This window comes from Helianthus annuus, chromosome 13, assembly GCF_002127325.2.
Source record: "Helianthus annuus cultivar XRQ/B chromosome 13, HanXRQr2.0-SUNRISE, whole genome shotgun sequence".
Lineage (NCBI taxonomy): Eukaryota > Viridiplantae > Streptophyta > Magnoliopsida > Asterales > Asteraceae > Helianthus > Helianthus annuus.
The window spans coordinates 138,711,596-138,738,023 of record NC_035445.2 but is presented as its reverse complement, the minus strand read 5'-3'; the positions used below and the strand labels follow the sequence as shown (position 1 = coordinate 138,738,023).

The following is a 26,428-nucleotide window of genomic DNA, read 5'->3' as shown; positions in this document are numbered from 1 at the left end:
TAAGGCCACAACACATAGCCTAACTACTCACAAATTTAGGTGGTGTTTTTTTTTTTCTAAGAAAGATTTGTGCAGACTTTTATATTTGCGCAGCGCAGACCACCCGCAGACATTGCCATCTACAGACTATCTGTTTTTTTGAAGACGTTTCATTAAAAAACGTATGTGCGAGCTCTTCTTGATGCAGACTTGGCCCCGCCACTTTTAAGATCTTCTAAGGTCTGCAGAGTGTTAAACACCACCACCACCCACCACCACTGCTACCACCGTCCACCACCCACCACTACCGTTTAACACCACCGTCCACCACCTACCACTACCATCTACCACCACCATCCACCCCGACAACCCACCGTCCACGTCCACCACCCCCCACCACCATCCACGTCCACCACGACAAGTCAATAGCTATTTTAAAAGCCTTTGTTCAATGTATTGGAATCCAAACCTTTTGTGGTACGGATGGGCAGTGAACAGCTCAGTTGACATCAAACTAGATAATGAGATAGCATCATTACGATTTAGTTTTTTCTTTTTTTAACGGCTATCGAAGATTATGAGTTACTTACATTTTCAATTTAACTAGGGGGATTCCTTGAAATGGCTTAAAGGGATAAAATAAAGGGAAATTGGCCTATAATAATCCTTAGTAGACGTCATTGGCTATTGATAGTACGTCCCATTGTCAGTCCAACCTTTCACCTATTTTTCTTCCACTGGTCCCCCGTTAAAAAAACTTAACAGAGTTACGTTTTTTCCGAATTACAAACAAATATTTTAGGGCTTTTGACCAGAACGAAGATACGAGTCGATTGATGTAAAATTTACCTCGAAACAGTGCTCCAAACGACTTGATTTTTGTAAATTGGAAGTTTAAACACCCGAATTGAAGCACCGTTTTCGTCGTTTGGAGCATCGTTTCGAGGTAACTTTTACATTAATGGACTGGTATCGTCATTCGGATCAAAATCCCTAAAACATATGTTTGTAATTCGGAAAAAAAAACGTAACCCCGTTAAGTTTTTTTAACGAGTGACCAGTGGAGGAAAAATAAGTGAAAGGTTGGACTGGCAGGGGAAACATTCAAAAGTGAGACTAACAATAACCAATGACGTTTACTAAAGATTATTAGAGGCCAATTTTCCTTAAACTAAAGACTTTATTGTTATTTTTTTTTTTTTTGTTAAATCTAGTTTCACCGTTTTTTTAAAATTAAATAACGTTTGTATTCGTCATTATTTCTTTTAATGTAACACCCCAAAATATAAATTTATGAATATGTTAATTATGAATGTAAGAAAATAAAAGTTTAACTATAAAGTGTAATGCTCAATAATTGAGGGACCAAAGTTGAACAACTAGAAAGATAATTTAATAAAAACTCACAAAACAAAACACACACATCAGACTTATGTGTGTGTGTGTTGTGCGATTAGAAGAAGGGCAGGGAAGCACAAACCCTAAACAACCTAAATCTCTCAAATTGAAAAGGAAAAGTGAAGGTAAATTGATGCATGAACTAAGAATGGTGATTATCTAAGCATATCCAACACCAAGTAAGTCGAAATTTGTAATTTGATGTTGTTTGATTATGTGTGTTTAGTGTAATTCAGGAATGTAATACAAAATTTAGTATGATTAATGGTTGCTATGAATGTCTAGACATCAATAGCTGCTAAATTTCGAATATGAGCATGATTAGGGCAAAACCCACTTGCATGTCAAGTAATGTTTAACAATTGTGAAGTTTTGTATGTTAATTTGATGATTAACTTATGAAATTGTTATGAATATTGATTTAGAATTGTATGTTCTTGATTTGAATGATAGATTCTAACATGGTAGTATGTTTATGTTACTAAAAGAGTGAACTATGGAAGTTGTGCTTAAAATGCTTGTACATTATGCTAAACTAGTGATACGCACACAAGGTGTTTGACAAAATGCCCAAGTGAATTTAGTTATGGCTTTTGCATGAATACTTGTTAAGATGATGCAACTTTCTCATGATAATGATGTATGTAATTACTAAACTCCATAACATACCATAAGGATTGTGAAATTAATATTGAAAGAAAGCTAAAGTATGGGATTATGACATATAGGCACAAAGAAGGAGGAAGGCGCAAGTCACTCAAAGGCACAATCATCACAAGATCGCGGTAAGTTCATATGAACTTTATTTACTTTAATGTAGTTTTACGAAAAGTGGTATTTGGTTCTATGGAATTATTGTAAAGGTTCATAACGGGTCGAATGATGTAAGTATATGGAAAAGTATGGTCTTTAATGATTCACGATGAACGATTCGGAAAGCGATACATTGGATATTTCCGAATGGAAGTATGGATGCTAATGAGGTAACAAGACATGTTAACGGGTTGAACAATGATAGGTAATCAAAGCATTTTCGAAGTAATATGTGTTTGAACTAATAATGTTTCCGTTATGAAATGTAGGTAAATCTCTTGCTTGAATGCGGCGCACGCGAACCGAACACACACACGAAACGTCGACTCTAAGCGCTTCCGGTCCAAGTTGTTTGTTTGATGGGTTAACTTACCATTTTGATTAGTAAATGTTATTTTGTAAGTGTCTAGTTTGTTAGTAGGAAGTTTGGATACTAAACTTTGTCTAGTTTGTACAAAAGGTTCAAGGCGAACCATATACGGTCTTAACTTTGATTATGTTGGGAAGTGTCGTAGTATTAATAGTAATGGTATTGTTAAAAAAAAACAGGGAGAAAGGTACCTATTACGGACGGGTCATGTCAAAATTTTTGGTAAAATTGTAAAAAAAAATATATGTCAAATGAGGAATTTGGGTTCCACAAGTGGAAGTTTAGGTTATATGTCAAATGTGAAAATATGGGCGTTTCAAGTTGGTATCAGAGCCTAGGTTTGAGGGATTTAAGCATCAAGTGCTTGAACTCAAACTGAAAGCTCGTGAGGAAGTGTGTGTTCGTTTCGCGGCGCAAAGCAAGTAAGTATTTTTAAAAGTTGAAAATTTTCTTTTGTAGTATGAATAATTAGTTTCGAAATGTCATTGAATGTTAGGGAATGAATCGTTTCAGTTTGGGGTTAGAACTGGTCAAATAATGTATAAGGGGGTTTATAAGCCGTTTGCGTATAAAGGTGGGATCCTAGAGGATATGTAGCAATATGGTACCTAAAGGTGGGATCCTAGAGGATATGTAGCAATATGGTACCTAAAGGTGGGATCCTAGAGGATATGTAGCAATATGGTACCTAAAGGTGGGATCCTAGAGGATATGTAGCAATATGGTACCTAAAGGTGGGATCCTAGAGGATATGTAGCAATATGGTACCTAAAGGTGGGATCCTAGAGGATATGTAGCAATATGGTACCTAAAGGTGGGATCCTAGAGGATATGTAGCAATATGGTACCTAAAGGTGGGATCCTAGAGGATATGTAGCAATATGGTACCTAAAGGTGGGATCCTAGAGGATATGTAGCAATATGGTACCTAAAGGTGGGATCCTAGAGGATATGTAGCAATATGGTACCTAAAGGTGGGATCCTAGAGGATATGTAGCAATATGGTACCTAAAGGTGGGATCCTAGAGGATATGTAGCAATATGGTACCTAAAGGTGGGATCCTAGAGGATATGTAGCAATATGGTACCTAAAGGTGGGATCCTAGAGGATATGTAGTAATATGGTACCTAAAGGTGGGATCCTAGAGAATATGTAGTAACAAAAAACTTTAATTTAAACCCTCAAACTCTAATAATGCTTATCAAGTAACAAGGATAGCTCGATATACAACGAGAATGCATGAAATTAAATGTGTTAGGTGAATTAGACTCGAGGGAAAGTACATGTGAATGTTGAGAAGAAACATATGTTACGATAGAAAGAATGAAAGAATGTCTAAGATAAGAACGACACGATGCGATTGTCAACGACGACAAGGCATGAAGTACGAATAATGAATGGGAAATGTCAAAAAAAAAATGATGTTGAAATATGACGATGGCAAGTATGAAATGAAATCTAATGAATGTAATGAATGTTTTATGTAGATGGCCGATAGAGTGAACGTGAATGACGACGATGAAGCACGCCGAAATGAAATAAGAACTATGGTTGTGGAAGAGGTAAAGAAAGCAATTGAGGCTGGTATACCCCGACTAGCTCAGGAAGTCGAGGGGCAAGTATTAGAGGTAGCTAATACCATGGTAACATCTAAGGTGGAAGAATTGAAAGAAATGATTAGTGAACTGCAAGTGAAGAAAAGCAAACGGAGATGTACGTACAAAGAGTTCATGGCATGTAATCCCTTACCATACAAAGGGGATGTTGATCCGATAGCTTGCCAAAGGTGGATTTCAAGCACTGAAGCCGTGTTTACACGAAGTAGATGTGAAGTGGAAGATCAAGTAATGTTTGCCACGGGCCTCCTACAATTTCGAGCAAAAGATTGGTGGGATGCATACTCGAAGGAATTGGGGGATGATAAAGTACAGTCGTTAACATGGCAAGAATTCAAGGAGTCATTCCTGAAATATTATAGTCCACAATCCGCAATTGATAAGATTCAGGAAGACTTCTTGCGTCTCAGACAGAAGGATGAAACGATTGACGAGATAACAAACAAGTTCCTTGAAAGGGTGAAGTTCTGTGAGGAGATAGCGGGGACGGAGAGGCAAAGGATTGTACTTTACCATGCTATGCTAAAGGCCGAATATCGGGAATTTGTAAATCCCTCCAAGTGTGCAACGCTGAATGAACTAATTGATTGGGCAAGAGACAGAGAAATTGAAATAAAAAGGCAGGTTGAACGGGGAGAGAAAAGGGTAGCGGAGAAGCCTACCAACGCAAGCCCATCGAAAAAGGCAAGACACCAAGATCAAAGCAAGAAAGGGAAAGCAAGTGGTGAAATCCCGACCTGCAAGACGTGTGGGAAGCATCATTCGGGTGAATGTTTGTCGGGAAAGAAGGGGTGCTACAAATGTGGGCGAGAAGGACATCCGTTTTATAGGTGCCCAGAAAACTCAAAGGCGTGTTACAATTGCAATGAACCGGGGCACATTAAAGCGGAATGTCCGAAACTCCAACAAGGGGCAAAGAGAGATGGAAAGAAGGACGAGCCCCCCAAGGCTCGCGGAAGGATGTTTCAGTTAACCTCGGATGAAGCTAAAGCTAGCCCGGACGTGGTTTCAGGTATATTTTTGGTGAATTCCATGCCTATGAATGTTTTATTTGATTCCGGGGCTAGTAGGTCGTTCATTTCTAATGAATTGTTAGCCCACCCATCGTTTAAGCTTGAAAAGATGATAGTACCCTTAGAAGTAGAAGTTGCTGATAGTAAGAGCTATTTGTTACATGATATTTGTAGAAACTGTAAGATCTTAATCGAAGATGAGGAATTTAGTATAGATCTTGTCCCGATGTACATGGGGGAATTCAAAGTAGTTGTAGGAATGGATTGGCTTGCCCAAAACCACGCTGAAATTCAATGTGAAAAGAAAGTCATTCATATATTAACCTCGGGGGGGAAACGGGTAAGTGTTCAAGGAGATAGAGTCATCAAGTCGAAATTGTGTTCTCTAATCAAAGCTGTTAAACATGTGAGGAACGGGGGTAGAGCTTATCTATCTTATGTGATTGACACCAATCGAGGTGTCCCAAAGCTTGAAGATGTGAACGTGGTGAATGAATATCCGGATGTGTTTCCGGAAGACCTACCAGGCCTTCCGCCTGAACGAGAAGTAGAATTCAAAATAGATCTTAATCCGAGTGCAAAACCGGTAGCTAAGGCTCCTTATCGGTTGGCCCCAACCGAAATGAAAGAATTGATGACGCAACTTCAAGAGTTGCTCGTTAAGGGTTTTATTAGACCCAGTGTTTCACCATGGGGAGCACCCGTACTTTTCGTGAAGAAGAAAGATGGTTCGATGCGAATGTGCATCGACTATCGAGAGTTGAACAAATTAACGGTGAAGAATCGATACCCGTTGCCCAGAATTGATGATCTATTTGATCAGTTACAAGGGGCGAGTTGGTTTTCAAAAATCGATCTGCGGTCGGGTTATCACCAACTACGCGTACGAGAAGAGGATGTGCCTAAAACTGCGTTTCGAACGCGGTACGGACATTACGAGTTTTTAGTAATGTCCTTTGGGCTGACAAACGCGCCAGCGGCGTTTATGGATTTAATGAATCGGGTGTGCCGACATATGCTTGATAAGTATGTAATCGTTTTTATCGACGATATTCTAATATACTCCCGTAGTGAAGCAGAGCATGCTTCCCATTTACGTGATGTATTAGAAACGCTTCGCAAGGAAAAGTTATACGCAAAGTTCTCAAAGTGTGCCTTTTGGCTTAGAGAGGTACAATTTTTAGGCCATGTGATCGATGCGAATGGTGTTCATGTGGATCCGTCCAAGGTGGATGCGGTAATGAATTGGGTACCCCCGAAGAGTCCAAGCGAAATAAAAAGTTTTCTGGGCTTGGCTGGGTATTATAGGAGATTTATCCAAGATTTCTCCAAGATAGCCTCTCCTATGACGAAGTTAACAAAGAAGAGTGAAAAGTTTATATGGGGCGAAGAACAAGAAAAAGCGTTTCAAACTTTAAAAGAAAAGCTCTCAAATTCTCCGGTGTTGACGTTACCGGATGGAACGGATGGTTTGGTGGTGTATACGGACGCCTCTCGTCAAGGTTTAGGTTGTGTGTTAATGCAAAGGGGTAAAGTCGTTGCTTACGCTTCGAGACAACTCAAGCAACATGAAGGCAATTACCCGACTCATGATCTTGAACTGGCGGCGGTTGTATTCGCCTTGAAAATGTGGAGGCACTACCTTTATGGGGTGAAATGTACTATCTTCTCGGATCATAAAAGCCTCAAATATTTTTTCGAACAGAAAGATCTCAATATGAGGCAACGAAGATGGTTTGAACTCATTAAGGATTACGACTGTGACATCCATTATCACCCCGGGAAAGCTAACGTAGTAGCGGACGCACTTAGCCGAAAGGAATACCCGCCCCCGATTCGGGTAAAGTCCATGAAGATGGTAGTTACTCCTAAGCTACTTGATGAAATTCGGGAAGCTCAAATGAAATCCTTAAATGCTGTTGACCCAAAGAAAGAAAGAACAAAAGGATTCATTCATGAATTGGAGGAGAATGCAAATGGTATGAAAACGAGGTACAACCGAATTTGGATACCCCGGTATTGCGAAGTGAAGGAACTATTGTTGAATGAGGCTCACAAGTCTCGATACTCCGTTCATCCAGGGGCTACAAAGATGTATCGAGACTTGAGGATGAATTATTGGTGGCCGGGGATGAAAAGAGACATTGTCAAGTATGTTACTAAGTGTTTGACGTGTTCCCAAGTAAAGGCTGAACACCAGAAGCCGTATGGAAAGTTACAACCCTTGGAGATCCCGGTGTGGAAGTGGGAACATATAACGATGGATTTGGTGACTAAGCTTCCCAAGACAAAAAAGGGGCACGATGCAATATGGGTGGTCGTTGACCGACTGACCAAAAGTGCACATTTCCTACCTATTCGGGAAAATTATAAATCAGAGAAGATGGCGGAAGTCTACATGAACGAGATCATATCCCGACATGGGGTTCCGGTGTCTATAGTGTCCGATCGGGACACCCGGTTCACCTCTCGTTATTGGAGGAAGTTTAACGATGAATTGGGAACCCAATTACACATCAGCACCGCCTACCATCCACAAACCGATGGTCAGACAGAGCGAACTATCCAAACATTAGTTGATATGTTAAGGGCGTGTGTTATAGAATTCGGAGGAAGCTGGGATGATCAATTACCTTTGGTAGAATTCTCATATAATAATAGCTATCATAACAGCATAAAAATGGCCCCCTACGAAATGCTTTATGGAAGGAAATGTAGGACCCCGGTTTGTTGGGGGGAAGTGGGTCAACGAGAGATCGCGCCAAAAGAAGTAGTGACCAAAACGAATGAAAAGATTGATATGGTTAGGTCAAGATTGAAAGCAGCGCAAGATAGACAAAAGTCTTATGCGGATCGACGAAAGCGACCAATAGAATTTCAAGTGGGAGATCATGTGTTACTAAAGGTCTCTCCATGGAAAGGAATAATCCGTTTTCGTAAACGCGGGAAGCTAGGCCCTCGATATATTGGGCCATTCAAAATACTCGCCCGGGTTGGGGCGGTGGCATATCGGTTAGAACTACCACCTGCGCTGGATGGGATTCATAACACCTTTCACGTGTCTCAGTTGCGGAAGTGCCTTGCGGATGAGAAGGCATACGTGCCTATGGATGACATTGAAGTGGATAAGAAGTTAAATTATGTTGAAAAACCCGTCGCAATAAAAGATTTTAAGGTGAAGCAACTCCGCAACAAATCCGTTCGACAAGTGTTGGTGCAATGGCAACATAGGAAGGGATCGGATCTCACATGGGAAGCGGAGGATGATATGCGAAAGCACTATCCAGAGTTATTCGGTATGTATTCTGGTTTCGGGGACGAAACCATTTTTAAGGGGGGTAGACTTGTAACACCCCAAAATATAAATTTATGAATATGTTAATTATGAATGTAAGAAAATAAAAGTTTAACTATAAAGTGTAATGCTCAATAATTGAGGGACCAAAGTTGAACAACTAGAAAGATAATTTAATAAAAACTCACAAAACAAAACACACACATCAGACTTATGTGTGTGTGTGTTGTGCGATTAGAAGAAGGGCAGGGAAGCACAAACCCTAAACAACCTAAATCTCTCAAATTGAAAAGGAAAAGTGAAGGTAAATTGATGCATGAACTAAGAATGGTGATTATCTAAGCATATCCAACACCAAGTAAGTCGAAATTTGTAATTTGATGTTGTTTGATTATGTGTGTTTAGTGTAATTCAGGAATGTAATACAAAATTTAGTATGATTAATGGTTGCTATGAATGTCTAGACATCAATAGCTGCTAAATTTCGAATATGAGCATGATTAGGGCAAAACCCACTTGCATGTCAAGTAATGTTTAACAATTGTGAAGTTTTGTATGTTAATTTGATGATTAACTTATGAAATTGTTATGAATATTGATTTAGAATTGTATGTTCTTGATTTGAATGATAGATTCTAACATGGTAGTATGTTTATGTTACTAAAAGAGTGAACTATGGAAGTTGTGCTTAAAATGCTTGTACATTATGCTAAACTAGTGATACGCACACAAGGTGTTTGACAAAATGCCCAAGTGAATTTAGTTATGGCTTTTGCATGAATACTTGTTAAGATGATGCAACTTTCTCATGATAATGATGTATGTAATTACTAAACTCCATAACATACCATAAGGATTGTGAAATTAATATTGAAAGAAAGCTAAAGTATGGGATTATGACATATAGGCACAAAGAAGGAGGAAGGCGCAAGTCACTCAAAGGCACAATCATCACAAGATCGCGGTAAGTTCATATGAACTTTATTTACTTTAATGTAGTTTTACGAAAAGTGGTATTTGGTTCTATGGAATTATTGTAAAGGTTCATAACGGGTCGAATGATGTAAGTATATGGAAAAGTATGGTCTTTAATGATTCACGATGAACGATTCGGAAAGCGATACATTGGATATTTCCGAATGGAAGTATGGATGCTAATGAGGTAACAAGACATGTTAACGGGTTGAACAATGATAGGTAATCAAAGCATTTTCGAAGTAATATGTGTTTGAACTAATAATGTTTCCGTTATGAAATGTAGGTAAATCTCTTGCTTGAATGCGGCGCACGCGAACCGAACACACACACGAAACGTCGACTCTAAGCGCTTCCGGTCCAAGTTGTTTGTTTGATGGGTTAACTTACCATTTTGATTAGTAAATGTTATTTTGTAAGTGTCTAGTTTGTTAGTAGGAAGTTTGGATACTAAACTTTGTCTAGTTTGTACAAAAGGTTCAAGGCGAACCATATACGGTCTTAACTTTGATTATGTTGGGAAGTGTCGTAGTATTAATAGTAATGGTATTGTTAAAAAAAAAAACAGGGAGAAAGGTACCTATTACGGACGGGTCATGTCAAAATTTTTGGTAAAATTGTAAAAAAAAAAATATATGTTAAATGAGGAATTTGGGTTCCACAAGTGGAAGTTTAGGTTATATGTCAAATGTGAAAATATGGGCGTTTCATTTAAAAACTATAGGACTTAAAGTCAAGAATTTGCTTTGTGTATAAGCTCGCTTTAATTTTTTTAAATGACATTTTTTCGAAAAGTTTGTTATGTTATGCATCAATGTTGTGCAATTATATATATATATATAGGTTATGTAGATGCACATATTGCATTTTTCTCGTGCATAGTTGTGTGATATTATACACACGCAGTGCTGGCTTTTGGGCCGGCTAACCCGTATTGTTTCTTAAGGATCAAATTTTCAAAGGGTCTGAAAGATTTGTTTAAGCTTTTATATATACACTAAATTATGTATTTTATATATGCATCCACTTAGGGTTGTAAACGAACTGAACGAACACGAACAAGGCCATGTTCGTGTTCGTTCGTTAAGGAAATTAACACGTTCGCGAACTGTTCACGAACGCATACCGAAGATAAGTTTATGTTCGTGTTCGTTTGTTAAGGAAATTCAGTTGTTCACAAACAGTTCGTGAACACTGGTCTCGAACACAAACGAACGCAAGCGAACACAAAAGAACGCAAATGAACATTTAACTTGAAAAAAAAGTAAAAATATTGTTATCATTAAACATTGGATATAAATAGTTAAATACAACCATCAAATGATAAATCAAAACACAAGAAGTCTAATACACCACTAAACGATGAATCAACTTTAACTAACGTAGACATAATTATCCCCAAAAATGTCTTAGCATGTCCGAATTTTAGCTAATTTAGGAAAAAAATAGGGTTTCAAGTTTTCAATATGTTTAGATAAAAGATTTATTAGATATTATTTTTTAATATAATAAAATAAACAGGGACGAACGAACCGAACATATTACCGAACGTTCACGAATGTAGTCGAACGAACGAGACCTATGTTCGTGTTCGTTCGCTAAGGTAACCGAACGAAAATTTTTGTTCGTGTTCGTTCGTTAAGCTAATCGAACGAACATAAACGAACTTCCCGCCGAACGGTTCACGAACTGTTCGCTGAACGTTCGGTTCGTTTACAGCCATACACTCATTATGCAAAAAGTGTTGAGAGTGAATTGGAAAAACCATCTTAAGATAAAATAAAAGTCTCAAGTTCAAGTCTTGGCTTCACCACCAAGGTTTTATTTTATTTTTTAATTCATTTCCCTTTAACTACAATTTTGGGCCCAGTCATAATTATTTATTTGTTAAATATAACGTTTGTGATTATATACAGGGTCAGGATTTAGAGAAAATGGTAAAAAGTGTGAGAACAGTGAGAACGCTTATGGATCGTCCGATCAAAACAATCTACGGACTAGATTTGCGCGGTGGCATTTTCGTAAATAACATCAATTTTATTACGTGGACGTGCTTTATTAAGGGTAAAAAGGGTAAACATCCTTTCATATATAAAACGCCATTGAAAAATAAAAACGCCAAGTAAATACAAAACGCCAATTTTATTACTGCGTAGTTTTTTCTGTGTTTTAGTTAAGGTCTTAGCCTACAAAAACGTCATAAAACGTTAAACGTCATAATATATAAACGCCAAGCCTTACAGACTTAACAAATAAATATGAGCAAAATCGAATAATTTGTTAATTGCATTTATAGTTATAATAATATCCCGCCTAAACTACACGCCAAAAACATTGAAGGATCGTGTGCGTGGCCCGAACGAGTCGTTCAGAGAAGTTTTGATCAGTTTCAGAGGCGGAAACTAAGAAACTGACTTAGAAACATCTTGTACTTCGCTTTAAACACCTTTTATATTGATATAACACTGATTACACGCAAGAATCAAACCGGCAGCACCTCGGTATGATTTTCAGGAACTATTACATTTGATCTCGCTTGAACCCTATATATAGCCCTCTTGATTTCGCTTGAAACATACAGACACCAGTTCAAGCGGAATCTGATATGTAGATTTCGCTTGAAATGACACAAGTACTTTCAAGCGGAATCAGCTTAATAAACATCTAAATCTCCTATTTTCTCGTACAACGTGTACAAGACTTGATATAAGACGAAGTCGACAGATGAATGCACTAACAAACATCCTATAAAGAGAAACGTCTCAGCACCTTCCGTTGATCACACCAAAAAAACACAAACACAATGTTTCCTAAATACCACTCACTGTAAAACGCCAAAAAGTTAGAAAAATCAATGATGACAAACATCGTTTCCTGGATACTCAGTAATGTTCTGCATGAAGTTTCGCTGAATGGTTTGTTAGCTGAGGGGAGTAAGATTTTGCTGCATGAGATGGACAAATTTCAAGAAAAAGAGACTGATGACACCGATATGTCATTTTGTCTTCTTTGTTCTTGAAGAAGGTTTGGATGAGGAGAAAAGATCGATCCCAGTGTAAATGCTACTTTGGCCTCGATGATGATAATGAAGATGACGGGCAAATAGCATTCACCCACACGTCGTCGATCTATGTCTCCAACATCCACAAACCCACTTCAACACACGAACAACAAAAAACCACACAAAAACCAAAACGCCGTTTATTTGTGACAGTTCTTGTAGTTTCAAAAGAAGAAAGAGACTGATGACAGTGAAGATTTGGAGATAAATTGTTTCTATTTTTTTTTAATTTTCTTTTTCTGTTGTTTGTTATGTAATTTTCAGCTAAGAACAAAATACATTAATTATCTAAAAAAATATAGTAAAACGCCAAAAGGGCAAATGCTTGTGATACGTCATCATGCCATAAAACGCCCAAACTACCAAACTATAATAAAATTACTTTTGACAAGTACTATTATAATAAATCTGATAAAAAAGTATAAAACAATCTGCAAGAGAATAGAACAAAGTGCCATCTTTATCTAAACGTCATTGGAAATACAAAACACAATAATTACAGCCATAAAGATGGGACGTGTTACAGCCATATAAACAGATGAAGCCGAAACAAAAAACAGTAACCACATACAGTAAAATGAAGCGACGGGAACACTATTACTAACATTTATTATATTAAAAGCCACTACATGGAAAATTGAATTTATTTACCTTTTCAAAATGCCATAATTACCTGTCACTTTATAGGACTGCATCCTACATGGCGGAAAAAAAGTCATTATAAAAGTAGACCATGAGAACACATCTTAACACGCCAAACATTGTCTAACACGCCACATATTGTCCAAAACGCAAAAAACTTAAAAAAATGGCTAAGGTTATTGCATGGAGGTTGGAAAGGTCGGAGAGACGTTTCATCCTAAAGTTATCTGATAGGAAAAAGGTGAAGGTGAGGACAATCAAAGTCATACTTAGTATGGATGAAGGGGTTCAGAGGGATATTCTGGCCCTTGGGGTTTCAATGGCCAACAATTGTGAAAGAACTCGAATGGTAATAAAAATATTGGAGAGAAAATTTCAAGCAGAAGATGATGACGATATTGACGATACTCATCTACCAATAGTTAGCAGTTGGGTGGTGCATGAAGAAGCAGGAACGATCGAATTGACTTATCGATACAGGGTGAAATATTCGTTACCGATGGAGGAAATGTTGAAGACAGAGATGCTATATCTCCTTGAACAACTATGTGATTTAGCACCTTCGAACGATTCAAGATCCAGCGTTGCAATGATATTCAAGTATAGGCTGCAGCAAAGAAGAGACGAGATGATGACGTTATACGCAAATCTAAAATATGATGATGACGAATTTGAAGAAAGTGAGGAACAAAGCGATGGGTACAACTCTGATGTAATCCCATACATAGAAGACTATTAATTTATTTTGGTTTCTTATTATTGTAATCTTATGAAATATTAATGAATGGTAATGAATTATTAACAACGCCAAGAACGCCAAAAAATTGACCTGGAAAACGCCATAACGCCAAAAAAATTATCTATATGACACCAAAACAATTAATTCAACGAGACAGATCCAAAAAAAACAATAAAACGCCATGTAATTAATGAATCTAATTAACGCCAAAATAATCTTAGATGCCAAAAATGAAGCAGCATGTGACAGGCGAAATTTGGAAAAAAAGATTGAAAAGACAAAAAAGCCCCTCACACCCTGATTATATCCCGCATCACGTGTTCCATCAGGATGCGTTCTCACCGTTCTCACACTTTAGGGTTTTTCTCCTGAAACCGTTTCATTATATACATATGATGTATTATTATATGGACGTATACCACTGTACATATGTTGTATTTGATTACTTTGTATTGTTCGAACAAAACTTTTTTTTTGATGTGAGAACCGATCTACATAAGGGAGGATCAAATCCAAAGTGATTTTCACCTGAAAAGAGTGAGATATGCTTTTCTTTCATAGATCAACGATTGACATAACCAACGGATAACTCAAGGAGTTTTTTTTCACTAATACCGTTATAATCCTGTCGAAACACTCTTAAAAGTTATTGAAATGTGTCACTAATGGATCAATGATGAGATCTTTAATGGCTGCAAGCCAATGGTGGAAATTTGTTTTCAAGTATGATTTTATAAAAATCAGTTGTAATTAAACACTGATCATTGTTTTATATGTTTTTAATTATTACATTCTTTTTGGTTTCTAACTATTTCACTATGGTTTAACAATTCAAAGGCAATTGTACTCATTTGCTACTAATAAATTGACTAGCAATTTTCTACATGATAAGTTTTGCGATCAGTTAAATATGCATATCCTTATTATGAATAAAGTTAAGTTATTATTGATTAAAAATAGAGTTAAATGTCATTTTAGTGCCTATGGTTTAGGTCATTTTGTCAGTTTAGTTCAAAGGTTTCACTTTTAGCTTGCGGGTACAAAAACGTTTCACCATTGCCATTTTAGTACACTAAGTTAACTTCATCCATTTTTTCTGTCAACGAGAAGGGCAATATAGTCATTTTATATGTTCGAATTGCCCTTCTTGTTAACAGAATTACATATAAAATGACTGTAACACCCCGAAAATGTAAATCATTTATTTTAAATATAATGTCGGTAAATAAACAAGTGAACTAACTAGGATTAAAAATAACCTAGTTGGATAAAAGTCTTGTAGTGACTTATAAGTGGTTTAAAACACTAAAAATAAGAACTAAATGTTAGTTGAGGGACCAAAAGTGTTTAAATTGAAACTAATTATAATAAAACAAAAATTAAACTCAAAACACACACTTGTGTGTGTGCTGAGTTCGATCAAGACACAGAGGGGGCGACCAGGTTTCTCCAAAACCCTAACCTTCATAAATCTCACAAATTGAAGGCTTAAGTCAGTTCCAAAACGAAATCCGAGCTTAAATTGGTGATCTCCATTGTAAGGGGGTCATAAGGTATGTGAAATTTGATAGGAAATCTCTATTTGAAATTCTGATGAACTTAGAGAAATTCGAAATTGATTATTGCATGATTGTTATATGGATGAAATAGAAACAATATAGTGTATAGGAGCAAACCCTAGTCAATTATATGTTGAAATCATGCTTGATTCTAGTAAATTCCATGAACACCATTGAAAGTGATAAGTGGGTTTTTGTGGAATTTGATAAACACTAGGATTTTGGTTGTAATTCTAGGGTAATCTGATATTTATGAAGTGATTTCAAATTTATTGATGTTAACAATTATATGAGATAGTCCGATTGATGTTAATTTTAGCCATATAACAAGTTATGAACTTGATAATGAATCATGTAAAATTCTGCCCTTAAAGTGTTTGTGGAAATGCCTACATGAAGGCTAAATGTTGAAATTTGAACAAAACCACATAATTGTATTAGTTGGTAAACTATGCGTATTATGTGAATCAAAGAGTTCTGAATGCGATGTGATTGAACTCTATAGGAAAGGAAGCCGGAGCATTAAGCGGACAAGCCGGTGTTGACGCACGATTGAAGGGTGTGCTTTGAAGGTATGTAACTCGATCGTTACATTAAGTAAATTTGATATCTAAATTATGAATAGTTGTGTTTTAGAATAGAGGCTTGTGTTGATTGGGGTGACATTGATCACTACTTGAATTAATAGGTTAAGATTGGATTAAGAAGCATTTGGTAGTCAATATAAATGGAGGATTCCATAAATGAGCCAAACGGGTCGAATAATTGTGTAATTAGTAGTGTTAGTGTTTGATAGTTAGCTTTTGGCGTCGACAATCACAAGAGCATGAAGCCATATGATTGGTAATGAAATGCCGGTGATATTAAGCCCCGGATGTTGGGTAAGAGCTTCCTTAAGGTTACTATCTCATTGGTACAAAAATTGGTATAACTTTGGTGGCTTGAATAATTACATATCGATTTTAGTCATTCGGTCCGTAAACCAAATTTTCAATATAATAATCGTAATAGGCACGTCGGTAATTAATTTACAGACGTGTAGGAAAAAGAATCACCTAAAACGGACCTACGGATCAAAAGTTATGAGCTTTTAAAGTTGGGATTTGCGAAAATTGGTGCTGGGCAGCAGATGCAGGATTTTAACCTGCACTTGCTGGAAAACCGTATCCCCCGCGCCACGCGACAGGATCAGCTAGATCTGGCGCGACACGCGAGAGCACTCGCGATACGCGACTAAATGAACAGGGTCTGGCGCGACACGCGACAGACTAAATTTTGAAATTTTATTTTATTTTTGATGGTTTGATGCTAGGACTTGTTTATGCATATTTTAACAATGTCAAAACTAACTTTTTACGAGGTTTTGACTCTAGGTGATGATGGGTTCTTTTCGGATGGCGATCAAGCATGTTTTGAAGAACCGAACACGAACTTTTGAAGCTTCCGCGTTAAATTAACTTTGTTTAGACAAATGTTTATGATGTAAACAATTTACTAATCATGTTTTGAATGTTTAAACTAGGTAGTGGTTAACTAGTATATGATCACTTTAAAACTTAGATTTTGTACTTGTGTTGAAGTGAAGTACTTTTTATATAAAATCATGCATATTTTTATTAAATTCGAATAGAAATTAGACGATTGTTACAAGTTGGTAATCAGAGCTCAAGGTTGTCAACAAAGTGTTCGGTTCAAGCTTGATCGATCGTCCGGTAAGGATTAGTTATTTATTTTAGTAGATCTTATCTTATGTAAGAAAAAGAAATGTGAATTAATGTGCACGGGAAGAGCGTGTTAACACACTCAAACCCGGAAAGTGCACCAAATGAGAACGGTCAAAGCAAGTTACGAACTTGGCTAAACCGAAGCAAATAAAGTTATGTTATAAATGAAATGTTTAATAATTGATGTAAACATTTCAGTTTCAAGACGACGGAAAGTAATGATAATGATCCGGTGTCGACAAGCACCGAACAAATGAAAGAGATAATTGTCGAAGAAGTGGGAAGGCAATTGAGGGTAGTCTATCCGGTTTCATAGACAAAATTCAAAATACAGTGCTATCATTAGTCGAAGAACGAGTTAAAAGGTTGGAAGACAATGTCAACCTTATGAAAGAAAAATCTGGAGAACGTAAGGGATGTTCGTATAAGGAGTTTATGGCGTGTAAACCGCCAATTTACAACGGGGAGGTTGACCCGATAATATGCCAAAGATGGCTAAGTGATGTCGAAGGGGTGTTTGAAAGGACCCACTGTGACGTGAGCGATTTTGTGGCTTACGGAACGGGTCAGTTGAGGGGTCAAGCCAAGTACTGGTGGGACAACAAAAAGAAAGAGATTGGAGCCGAGACGGCAAGGGTCATGACATGGGACGAGTTTATGGTACCATTCCTTAAACATCATAGTCCTAAGGTGGTCATTAACAGGATCAAGGAGGAGTTCATCCAATTAAGACAAAGGGGTGAAACGATTGATAAAATCACGTGCATATTCATGGATAAGTTGAGGTTCTGTGATGAGTTAGTAACTACGGAGGAGCAGAAAATATATTATTATTATAATATGTTAAGTGTTGAATATCGAGAGTTCATGACTCCTTCTAAGTACGAAACCCTCACAGAAATCATTAACACCGCCCGGGAGCGGGAGATAGAGTTGAAGAAATAAATCGAGAGGGGTGAACGAAGGGTAGTGGAAGTTAACCCGAGCCCTACAAAGAAGGCTCGAACGGCTGAGTCGGTGAAGAAGACGGATACGAAGGGTGGATCGCTGAGTTGCAAGGTGTGTGGAAAGGGGCACAAGGGTGAGTGCCGCTTCAAGGACAAACCGTGTCCCATATGTGGGAAGACGGGGCACACCGCATCGTTATGTCCGAGAAAGGTTTCTGTGTGCTACAAGTGTTACCAACCGGGCCATAAAAAGTCCAAATGCCCGGACTTGGTTGGAAAGAAAGACACCAAAGAATCTCCAACAGAAGCTTCAAAGGCGAAGGCCAGGTCCTTCCAACTAACAGCGGCTGAAGCGAAAAAAGAAGCCGATGTGGTCTCAGGTATATTTGCAATAAACTCGATTCCTGCACGTGTATTATTTGATACGGGTTCGAATAAATCCTTTGTTTCACGTGGATGTATTCGACATTCTTCATTTGTATTGACAAAATTATCTGTGCCCTTAGATGTTGGAATAGGGGATAACAAGAGTTTCATAGTGTGTGATGTTTGTCAAGGCTGTAAATTGGGTATCGATGACGAAGAATACTTGATAGATCTATTCACATGTCGATGGGAGAATTTCAAGTGGTTGTTGGGATGGATTGGTTATCCCGACACCACGCGAAAGTCGTGTGTTTCCGTAAAAAGAAAAAACAAACATCTCCGAGCGGGAAACACGTTACAATCTATGGCGAGAAAGGAGGCAATCCTATAATATGTTCGATGCTGAAAGCTCATAAGCTCATGAAGTATGGATGTAGAGTGTTTATGATATACGCGAATGAGCCCGAGAAAGAATCACCGAACATTGGAGACGTACCGGTGGTACGTGACTACGAAGATGTGTTTCCGGAAGATTTACCGAGAATACGCCTAAACGGGAGGTAGAGTTCGGAATCAAATTGGTTCTGGGCGCGAAACCCGTAGCTAAAGCGTCGTACCGACTTGCTCGATAAAGGATTTATAAGGCCGAGTGTGTCTACTTGGGGCGCACCGGTACTATTCGTGAAAAAGAAAGACGGAAGCATGCGAATGTGTATCGATTACCGGGAGTTAAACAAACTCACGGTAAAGAATCGATACCCGCTCCTGAGAATAGACGATTTATTCGACCAATTACAAGGTGCGAATTGGTTTTCAAAAATCGACCTTAGATCCGGGTATCACCAATTAAAGGTCAAGGAAGAGGATGTACCTAAGACGGCTTTCCACACGCGATACGGACATTACGAATTCCTCGTGATGTCATTCGAGCTGACGAATGCACCCGCGGCTTTCATGGAACTCATGAACCGGGTTTGCAAACCAATGTTGGGCAAGTCTGTAATCGTGTTTATCGACGACATTCTAGTGTATTCAAAAAGTGAGGCGGATCATGTGCATCATTTACACGAGGTGTTAGAGACACTCAGGCGAGAAAGGTTGTATGCGAAATTTTTAAAGTGCGCCTTTTGGTTACGAGAGGTGCAATTCCTCGGCCACATCATAAGTGTTGACGGAATATTGGTGGATCCGTCAAAGATAGAGGCCTTGTCGAAATGGAGCCCTCCGAAGAATCCTTCGGAAATAAGAAGTTTCTTAAGGCTTGTGGGATACTACAGGAGGTTCATTCAAGATTTCTCCAAGATTACTTCACCGTTAACTAGATTAAATCGGAAAGAGGAGAGATTCATTTGGGGCGTTGAACTGGAAAGAGCGTTCCAAACGCTAAAAGAGAGATTGAATCAAGCTCCGGTATTAACGTTGCCGGACGGGGTCGAAGACTTGGTAGTTTACTCAGACGCGTCACTCTCAGGGCTCAGATGTGTTTTAATGCAACGAGGCAAAGTGATAGCTTACGCATCGAGACAATTAAAGGTGCATGAAAAGAAATATCCCATGCACGATCTCGAATTGGCGGCGGTGGTGTTTGCGTTAAAAATATGGATGCACTATTTATACGGGGTAAAGTGCACCATATTTACTGACCATAAGAGTTTAAAGTACTTCTTCGACCAGAAGGAGTTAAACATGCGGCAAAGGCGGTGGTTACAAACGGTAAAAGACTATGATTGCGAGATACATTATCACCTCGGGAAGGCTAATGTTATGGCGGATGCCTTAAGTAGGAAAACAGACTATGTCCCCATACGAGTGTGGTCGATGCAGCTTGTCGTAACCTCGGGTTTACTTGAACGAATCCGAGAAGCACAAGCCGAGGCGGTGAAAGAAGAAAACTTTAAAAAGGAAAGGATAGTTGGTCAGCTGAAGGATTTGGCGAATGGTAACAACGGGTTGAAGACTCGATTCGGAAGAATATGGGTCCCAAATTCATGTGGAGTCAAGACGCTTCTACTCGATGAAGCTCATAAATCCCGTTATTCTATCCATCCAGGTGCAACCAAGATGTACAACGATCTGAAGCAAAACTATTGGTGACCCGGAATGAAGAAGGATGTTGTAAAGTATGTGGAGAAATGCTTGACTTGTTTACAAGTCAAGGCAGAACACCAAAAGCCATTTGGAAAACAGCAACCATTGGAAATCCTGGTTTGGAAATGGGAACATATCACCATGGACCTGTTGACCAAACTACCTAGGACGAGTCGAGGATTCAATACTATATGGGTGATCGTGGATAGATTGCCAAAGAGTGCTCACTTTATTCCTATACGTGAGACATATACTTCGGAAAAGATGTCTGAGTTATATACAAATGAGATAGTAGCACGTCATGGGGTACCGGTATCCATTGTGTCGGACAGGGATACCCGGTTTACCTCGCATTTCTGGCGAGAATTCCAAGAACAGATGGGAACGAAACTTTTTATAAGCACTGCATACCATCCTCAGACAGATGGACAGAGCGAGAGAACAATACAAACACTAGATGACATGCTGAGGGCGTGTATTATTGACTTCGGGGGCAGTTGGGATGTATATTTTTCGTTAGCATAATTATCTTATAACAACAGCTACCATACCAGCATCAGCATGGCTCCCTATGAGATGCTATATGGTAGGAAATGTAGGACCCCGGTGTGTTGGGATGAAGTGGGTCCACGTGAACCGGCCCATAAAGATGTTGTCCAAGCCACTAACGAGAAAATTGACGTGGTTCGAGCCCACTTGAAAGCGGCCCAAGACAGACAAAAGTCTTATGCCGAAAAAAGACGAAAACCGATTGAATTTCAAGAAGGTGACAGGGTTATGCTAAAAGTTTCCCCATGGAAGGGTGTTATCCGATTCAGAAAAAGAGGGAAACTAAGCCCAAGATTTATTGGGCCCTTTAAAATAATCGAACGGGTTGGCAAGGTGGCATATCGCCTTGAGTTACCGGAAGAATTGAGCGGAATTCACGGCACGTTTCATGTGTCACAACTCCGTAAGTGCTTAGCTGAGGAAACAGCTTATATCCACTACGATGATATCGAAGTGGACAATAACCTTAATTATGCGGTAAGACCAATTGAGATTCTAGACCGAAAGATTAAAGATTTATGGAATAAGAAGATTAATCAAGTTAACGTCAAGTGGGAGCATAGAAAGGGCTCGGACACAACATGGGAGTCCGAAGAAGAGATGCGGTGTCTCTACCCGACATTATTTGGTACGTATTTCCGGTTTCGAGGACGAAACCCTTTTAAGGGGGGGTGGACTTGTAACACCCCGAAAATGTAAATCATTTATTTTAAATATAATTTCGGTAAATAAAAAAGTGAACTAACTAGGATTAAAAATAACCTAGTTAGATAAAAGTCTTGTAGTGACTTATAAGTGGGTTAAAACACTAAAAATAAGAACTAAATGTTAGTTGAGGGACCAAAAGTGTTTAAATTGAAACTAATTATAATAAAACATAAATTAAACTCAAAACACACACTTGTGTGTGTGCTGAGTTCGATCAAGACACAGTGGGGGCGACCAGGTTTCTCCAAAACCCTAACCTTCATAAATCTCATAAATTGAAGGCCCAATCAGTTCCAAAACGAAATCCGAGCTTAAATTGGTGATCTCCATTATATGGGGGTCATAAGGTATGTGAAATTTGATAGGAAATCTCTATTTGAAATTCTGATGAACTTAGAGAAATTCGAAATTGATTGTTGCATGATTGTTATATGGATGAAATAGGAACAATATAGTGTTTAGGAGTAAACCCTAAGCAATTAAATGCTGAAATCATGCTTGATTCTAGTAAATTCCATGAACACCATTGAAAGTGATAAGTGGGTTTTTGTGGAATTTGATAAACACTAGGATTTTGATTGTAATTGTAGTGTAATCTGATATTTATGAAGTGATTTCAGATTTATTGATGTTAACAATTATATGAGATAGTACGATTGATGTTAATTTTAGCCATATAACAAGTTATGAACTTGATAATGAATCATGTAAAATTCTGCCCTTAAAGTGTTTGTGGAAATACCTAAATGAAGGCTAAATGTTGAAATTTGAACAAAACCGCATAATTGTATTAGTTGGTAAACTATGCGTATTATGTGAATCAAAGAGTCCTGAATGCGATGTGATTGAACTCTATAGGAAAGGAAGCCGGAGCATCGAGCGGACAAGCCGGTGTTGACGCACGATTGAAGGGTGTGCTTTGAAGGTATGTAACTCGATCGTTACATTAAGTAAATTTGATATCTAAATTATGAATAGTTGTGTTTTAGAATAGAGGCTTGTGTTGATTGGGGTGACATTGATCACTACTTGAATTAATAGGTTAAGATTGGATTAAGAAGCATTTGGTAGTCAATATAAATGGAGGATTCCATAAATGAGCCAAACGGGTCGAATAATTGTGTAATTAGTAGTGTTAGTGTTTGATAGTTAGCTTTTGGCGTCGACAATCACAAGAGCATGAAGCCATATGATTGGTAATGAAATGCCGGTGATATTAAGCCCCGGATGTTGGGTAAGAGCTTCCTTAAGGTTACTATCTCATTGGTACAAAAATTGGTATAACTTTGGTGGCTTGAATAATTACATATCGATTTTAGTCATTCGGTCCGTAAACCAAATTTTCAATATAATAATCGTAATAGGCACGTCGGTAATTAATTTACAGACGTGTAGGAAAAAGAATCACCTAAAACGGACCTACGGATCAAAAGTTATGAGCTTTTAAAGTTGGGATTTGCGAAAATTGGTGCTGGGCAGCAGATGCAGGATTTTAACCTGCACTTGCTGGAAAACCGTATCCCCCGCGCCACGCGACAGGATCAGCTAGATCTGGCGCGACACGCGAGAGCACTTGCGATACGCGACTAAATGAACAGGGTCTGGCGCGACACGCGACAGACTAAATTTTGAAATTTTATTTTATTTTTGATGGTTTGATGCTAGGACTTGTTTATGCATATTTTAACAATGTCAAAACTAACTTTTTAAGTGGTTTTGACTCTAGGTGATGATGGGGTATTTCCGGATGGCGATCAAACATGTTTTGAAAAACCGAACACGAACTTTTGAAGCTTCTGCATTAAATTAACTTTGTTTAGACAAATGTTTATGATGTAAACAATTTACTAATCATGTTTTGAATGTTTAAACTAGTTAGTAGTTAACTAGTATGTGATCACTTTAAAACTTCGAGTTTGTACTTGTGTTGAAGTGAAGTACTTTTTATATAAAATCATGCATATTTTTATTAAATTTGAATAGAAATTAGACGGTTGTTACAATGACCGAATTACTCTTCTCGTTAACAGAATAAAGGGATGAAGTTAACCCAGTGGACTAAAAGAGCAACGATGAAACCTTTTTAGACCCACACGAGAAAAATAAAACTAAACTGTCAAAATTGTTCAAACCACATGAACTAAAATGACGTTTAACTCTTAAAAATATAATTAAAAAGTCATCAACCCTTCCCTACTTGATTATGTAAAATGAGGCTGGAAAGAATAAAGGAAAGAAGGAAGAAGAAAAGATGTACAAATCTTTTAGTGGAGAAAGGCTCCCGGAAGGTTGGGACGACCATGTGTGAAGGGAATATGTGTGCATATGTTCAATTTTAAGGTCATTACATTGATATCCATGAAAGACAAACGAGGAAAACATAGGTATCCAAACACTTTAAGGAACTTGTACTTGAGACAAAAAAAAAAGAAAAGTTTTTCACGAGATCGAGTTTCAATTTTCAAACAATTGTGGAGTTTCATAAAAAGAAACAGAAGGAATTTATATGAAAAAACAAGACCTAAGAAAAGGAAATAATAGAATTCTTTGGCTGGCCTATCGGTGGACAAATCTTTTAAATCGGGAGATGATGTTGCTCAATTATTGACTGATCTCACAATCCTTTATAAAAATCATTGCGTTTTTTTTTCTAACATAGTTGAAGGTCAAACGACCCACGATATAAACAATGGATAAAATTTGTAACAATGTTTTAAAAACCGGTTTTTAAGTCATACCGGGTTGGATTCTAAAATGGTTTAACCGGTTGAACCGTGTTACTAGTAAACCATATAAATTCCACAAAATACAATTCATCTAAAAAAACAGTCAAATCTCAACTTGAATTTATGTAACTGATCATAGTTTTATCTAAAAACAACTATGTTTATTGTAAACTACTAAGCATTTTAAGAATATTTTTATTAGTTATAAAAAATATTGCATTGTACGAGGTGAGTAACAGTTTCAACAATGATGAAATATTGGAATAAAAGACACTAGGTTAATTACTTGAAATATGGAAGATCAATACTACCTTAATATCGTATTTTATTAAAATTAAGAAATCAAATCTTAAGATAATGCAAACTGCTTCAACGGTTTGAACATCATTTACCGCCGGTACATAAGACATACCGTATTCGGATTTTACCGGCCTTTATCGTACCAGACTCGTTTCCGATATCCGGTTTAATCTGTCGGTTCATACCGGCATTTAAAACATTGATTTGTAATGAAACGCAGAAAATTTTAAACAAACATTATCAAACATAAAATGTTAAACAAATCCACTCCTACGTTGTCAATATAATAAAAACTTTGTGTAATCTCAATCAATAAGGAATCTAATAAGAAACCTACCATGTCTTTTTAAGATCAAGTCGTTGGCAATATATACATATATATATATATATAGGGGTATATAGGGGGCTGCTAGAATGAAAACCACCACGAGTTGTAAGAACCGCGAGAACCACACCATCGAGGGGGCTGCTAGAATGGTAAACGGCGACCCGGATGGTGTGGTTCTCGCGGTTTTCTTACAACTCGGGGTGGTTTTCATTCTAGCGGCTCCCTATATATATATATATATATATATATATAGGGTAGGGATCAAGAGTGAACCATGTTTAAATTGTGAACAAAAACGAACAGATCTTGGCCGTTGGATGAGGAGATCATGATTTTAGGAATTAAATGATTTTTTTAAATTATTGAAACAAAAAAACTGATTTAAATAACTGCATAAGGGCAAAAAGGTAATCCCCAAAGTACTCGCACATATCAGTAAAAGAAAATCATTGATTGAAATTATAAAAGATTCCATTCTCTCTCTATATAAAGTGCAAAACCTCTAACCATGTGTTTCTTCTTCCTGTGATTAATCAAGGTACACAATAACGCATATGAATCCGACGAACAAAACCTCCAACCATGTGTTTCTTCTTCCTGTGATTAATCAAGGTACATAATAATGCAATAGTTGTTTCTTCTTCCTCTGTTTTGTTGCTGATTGTGTATAGGGTTAATTGTTTTCCCCCCTGTTTTGTAATGTGAAATCTAGGGTTTGAAGTTCTTTGTATGTTTAAAAAATGCTTTAATTCTTCAATATAGTGTGTATAAGTTGCTGGAATTATGTTTGTTGTGGTTGTTTTTTTTTATAGATTTAAATCTGATCAAAACAATTTTCAGCTTAAATGTTATGATTCAACCAATTTAATGCACAAAGATACCTTGTTCTTTACACTGGGCTCTTGAAACATGTGAAATCGGTAGTCTTATACATCTATGTATAAGTTGTGTTGGTCCGTTAGGATGGATGTCAACAGAGGGTGTGCGTTTTTTGGTATAAAATCATAGAATTCAACCGAGTTGAGTCATATGATGATAGGATAAACTTGTACACATATGTATAAGTTTTTTGTACACATATGTATTTAACTATAATTAATTAGATAGATACAATGCTGAATACGATTCTAATTGAAGAAAAGGAAAATCTATGAATCAGTCAACGTTGTGCGTGTTCCGTTTTCAGATAACTTGGAAGGTAAAATGTGATTATTGACCCTGTTTTACTTTG

At 37.6% G+C, this 26,428-nt stretch overlaps 1 protein-coding gene and 1 long non-coding RNA gene across 2 annotated transcripts; both read left to right on the top strand.

Moving 5' to 3' along the window:
• Nucleotides 1–1,430: 1,430 nt before the first annotated feature.
• LOC118485458 lies at nt 1,431–2,699 on the top strand. Its single transcript, XR_004876164.1, has 3 exons — nt 1,431–1,556; nt 2,106–2,162; nt 2,460–2,699. It is a non-coding gene; the product is annotated as an uncharacterized LOC118485458 (long non-coding RNA).
• Nucleotides 2,700–4,151: 1,452 nt separating this feature from the next.
• LOC110899439 lies at nt 4,152–9,986 on the top strand. The gene is made up of 3 exons (XM_022146330.2): nt 4,152–5,189; nt 9,393–9,449; nt 9,747–9,986. The coding sequence occupies exons 1-3, from the start codon at nt 4,202–4,204 to the stop codon at nt 9,761–9,763; spliced, it is 1,062 nt and encodes a 353-aa protein (XP_022002022.2). The 5' UTR covers nt 4,152–4,201; the 3' UTR covers nt 9,764–9,986.
• The last annotated feature ends 16,442 nt before the right edge of the window (nt 9,987–26,428 follow it).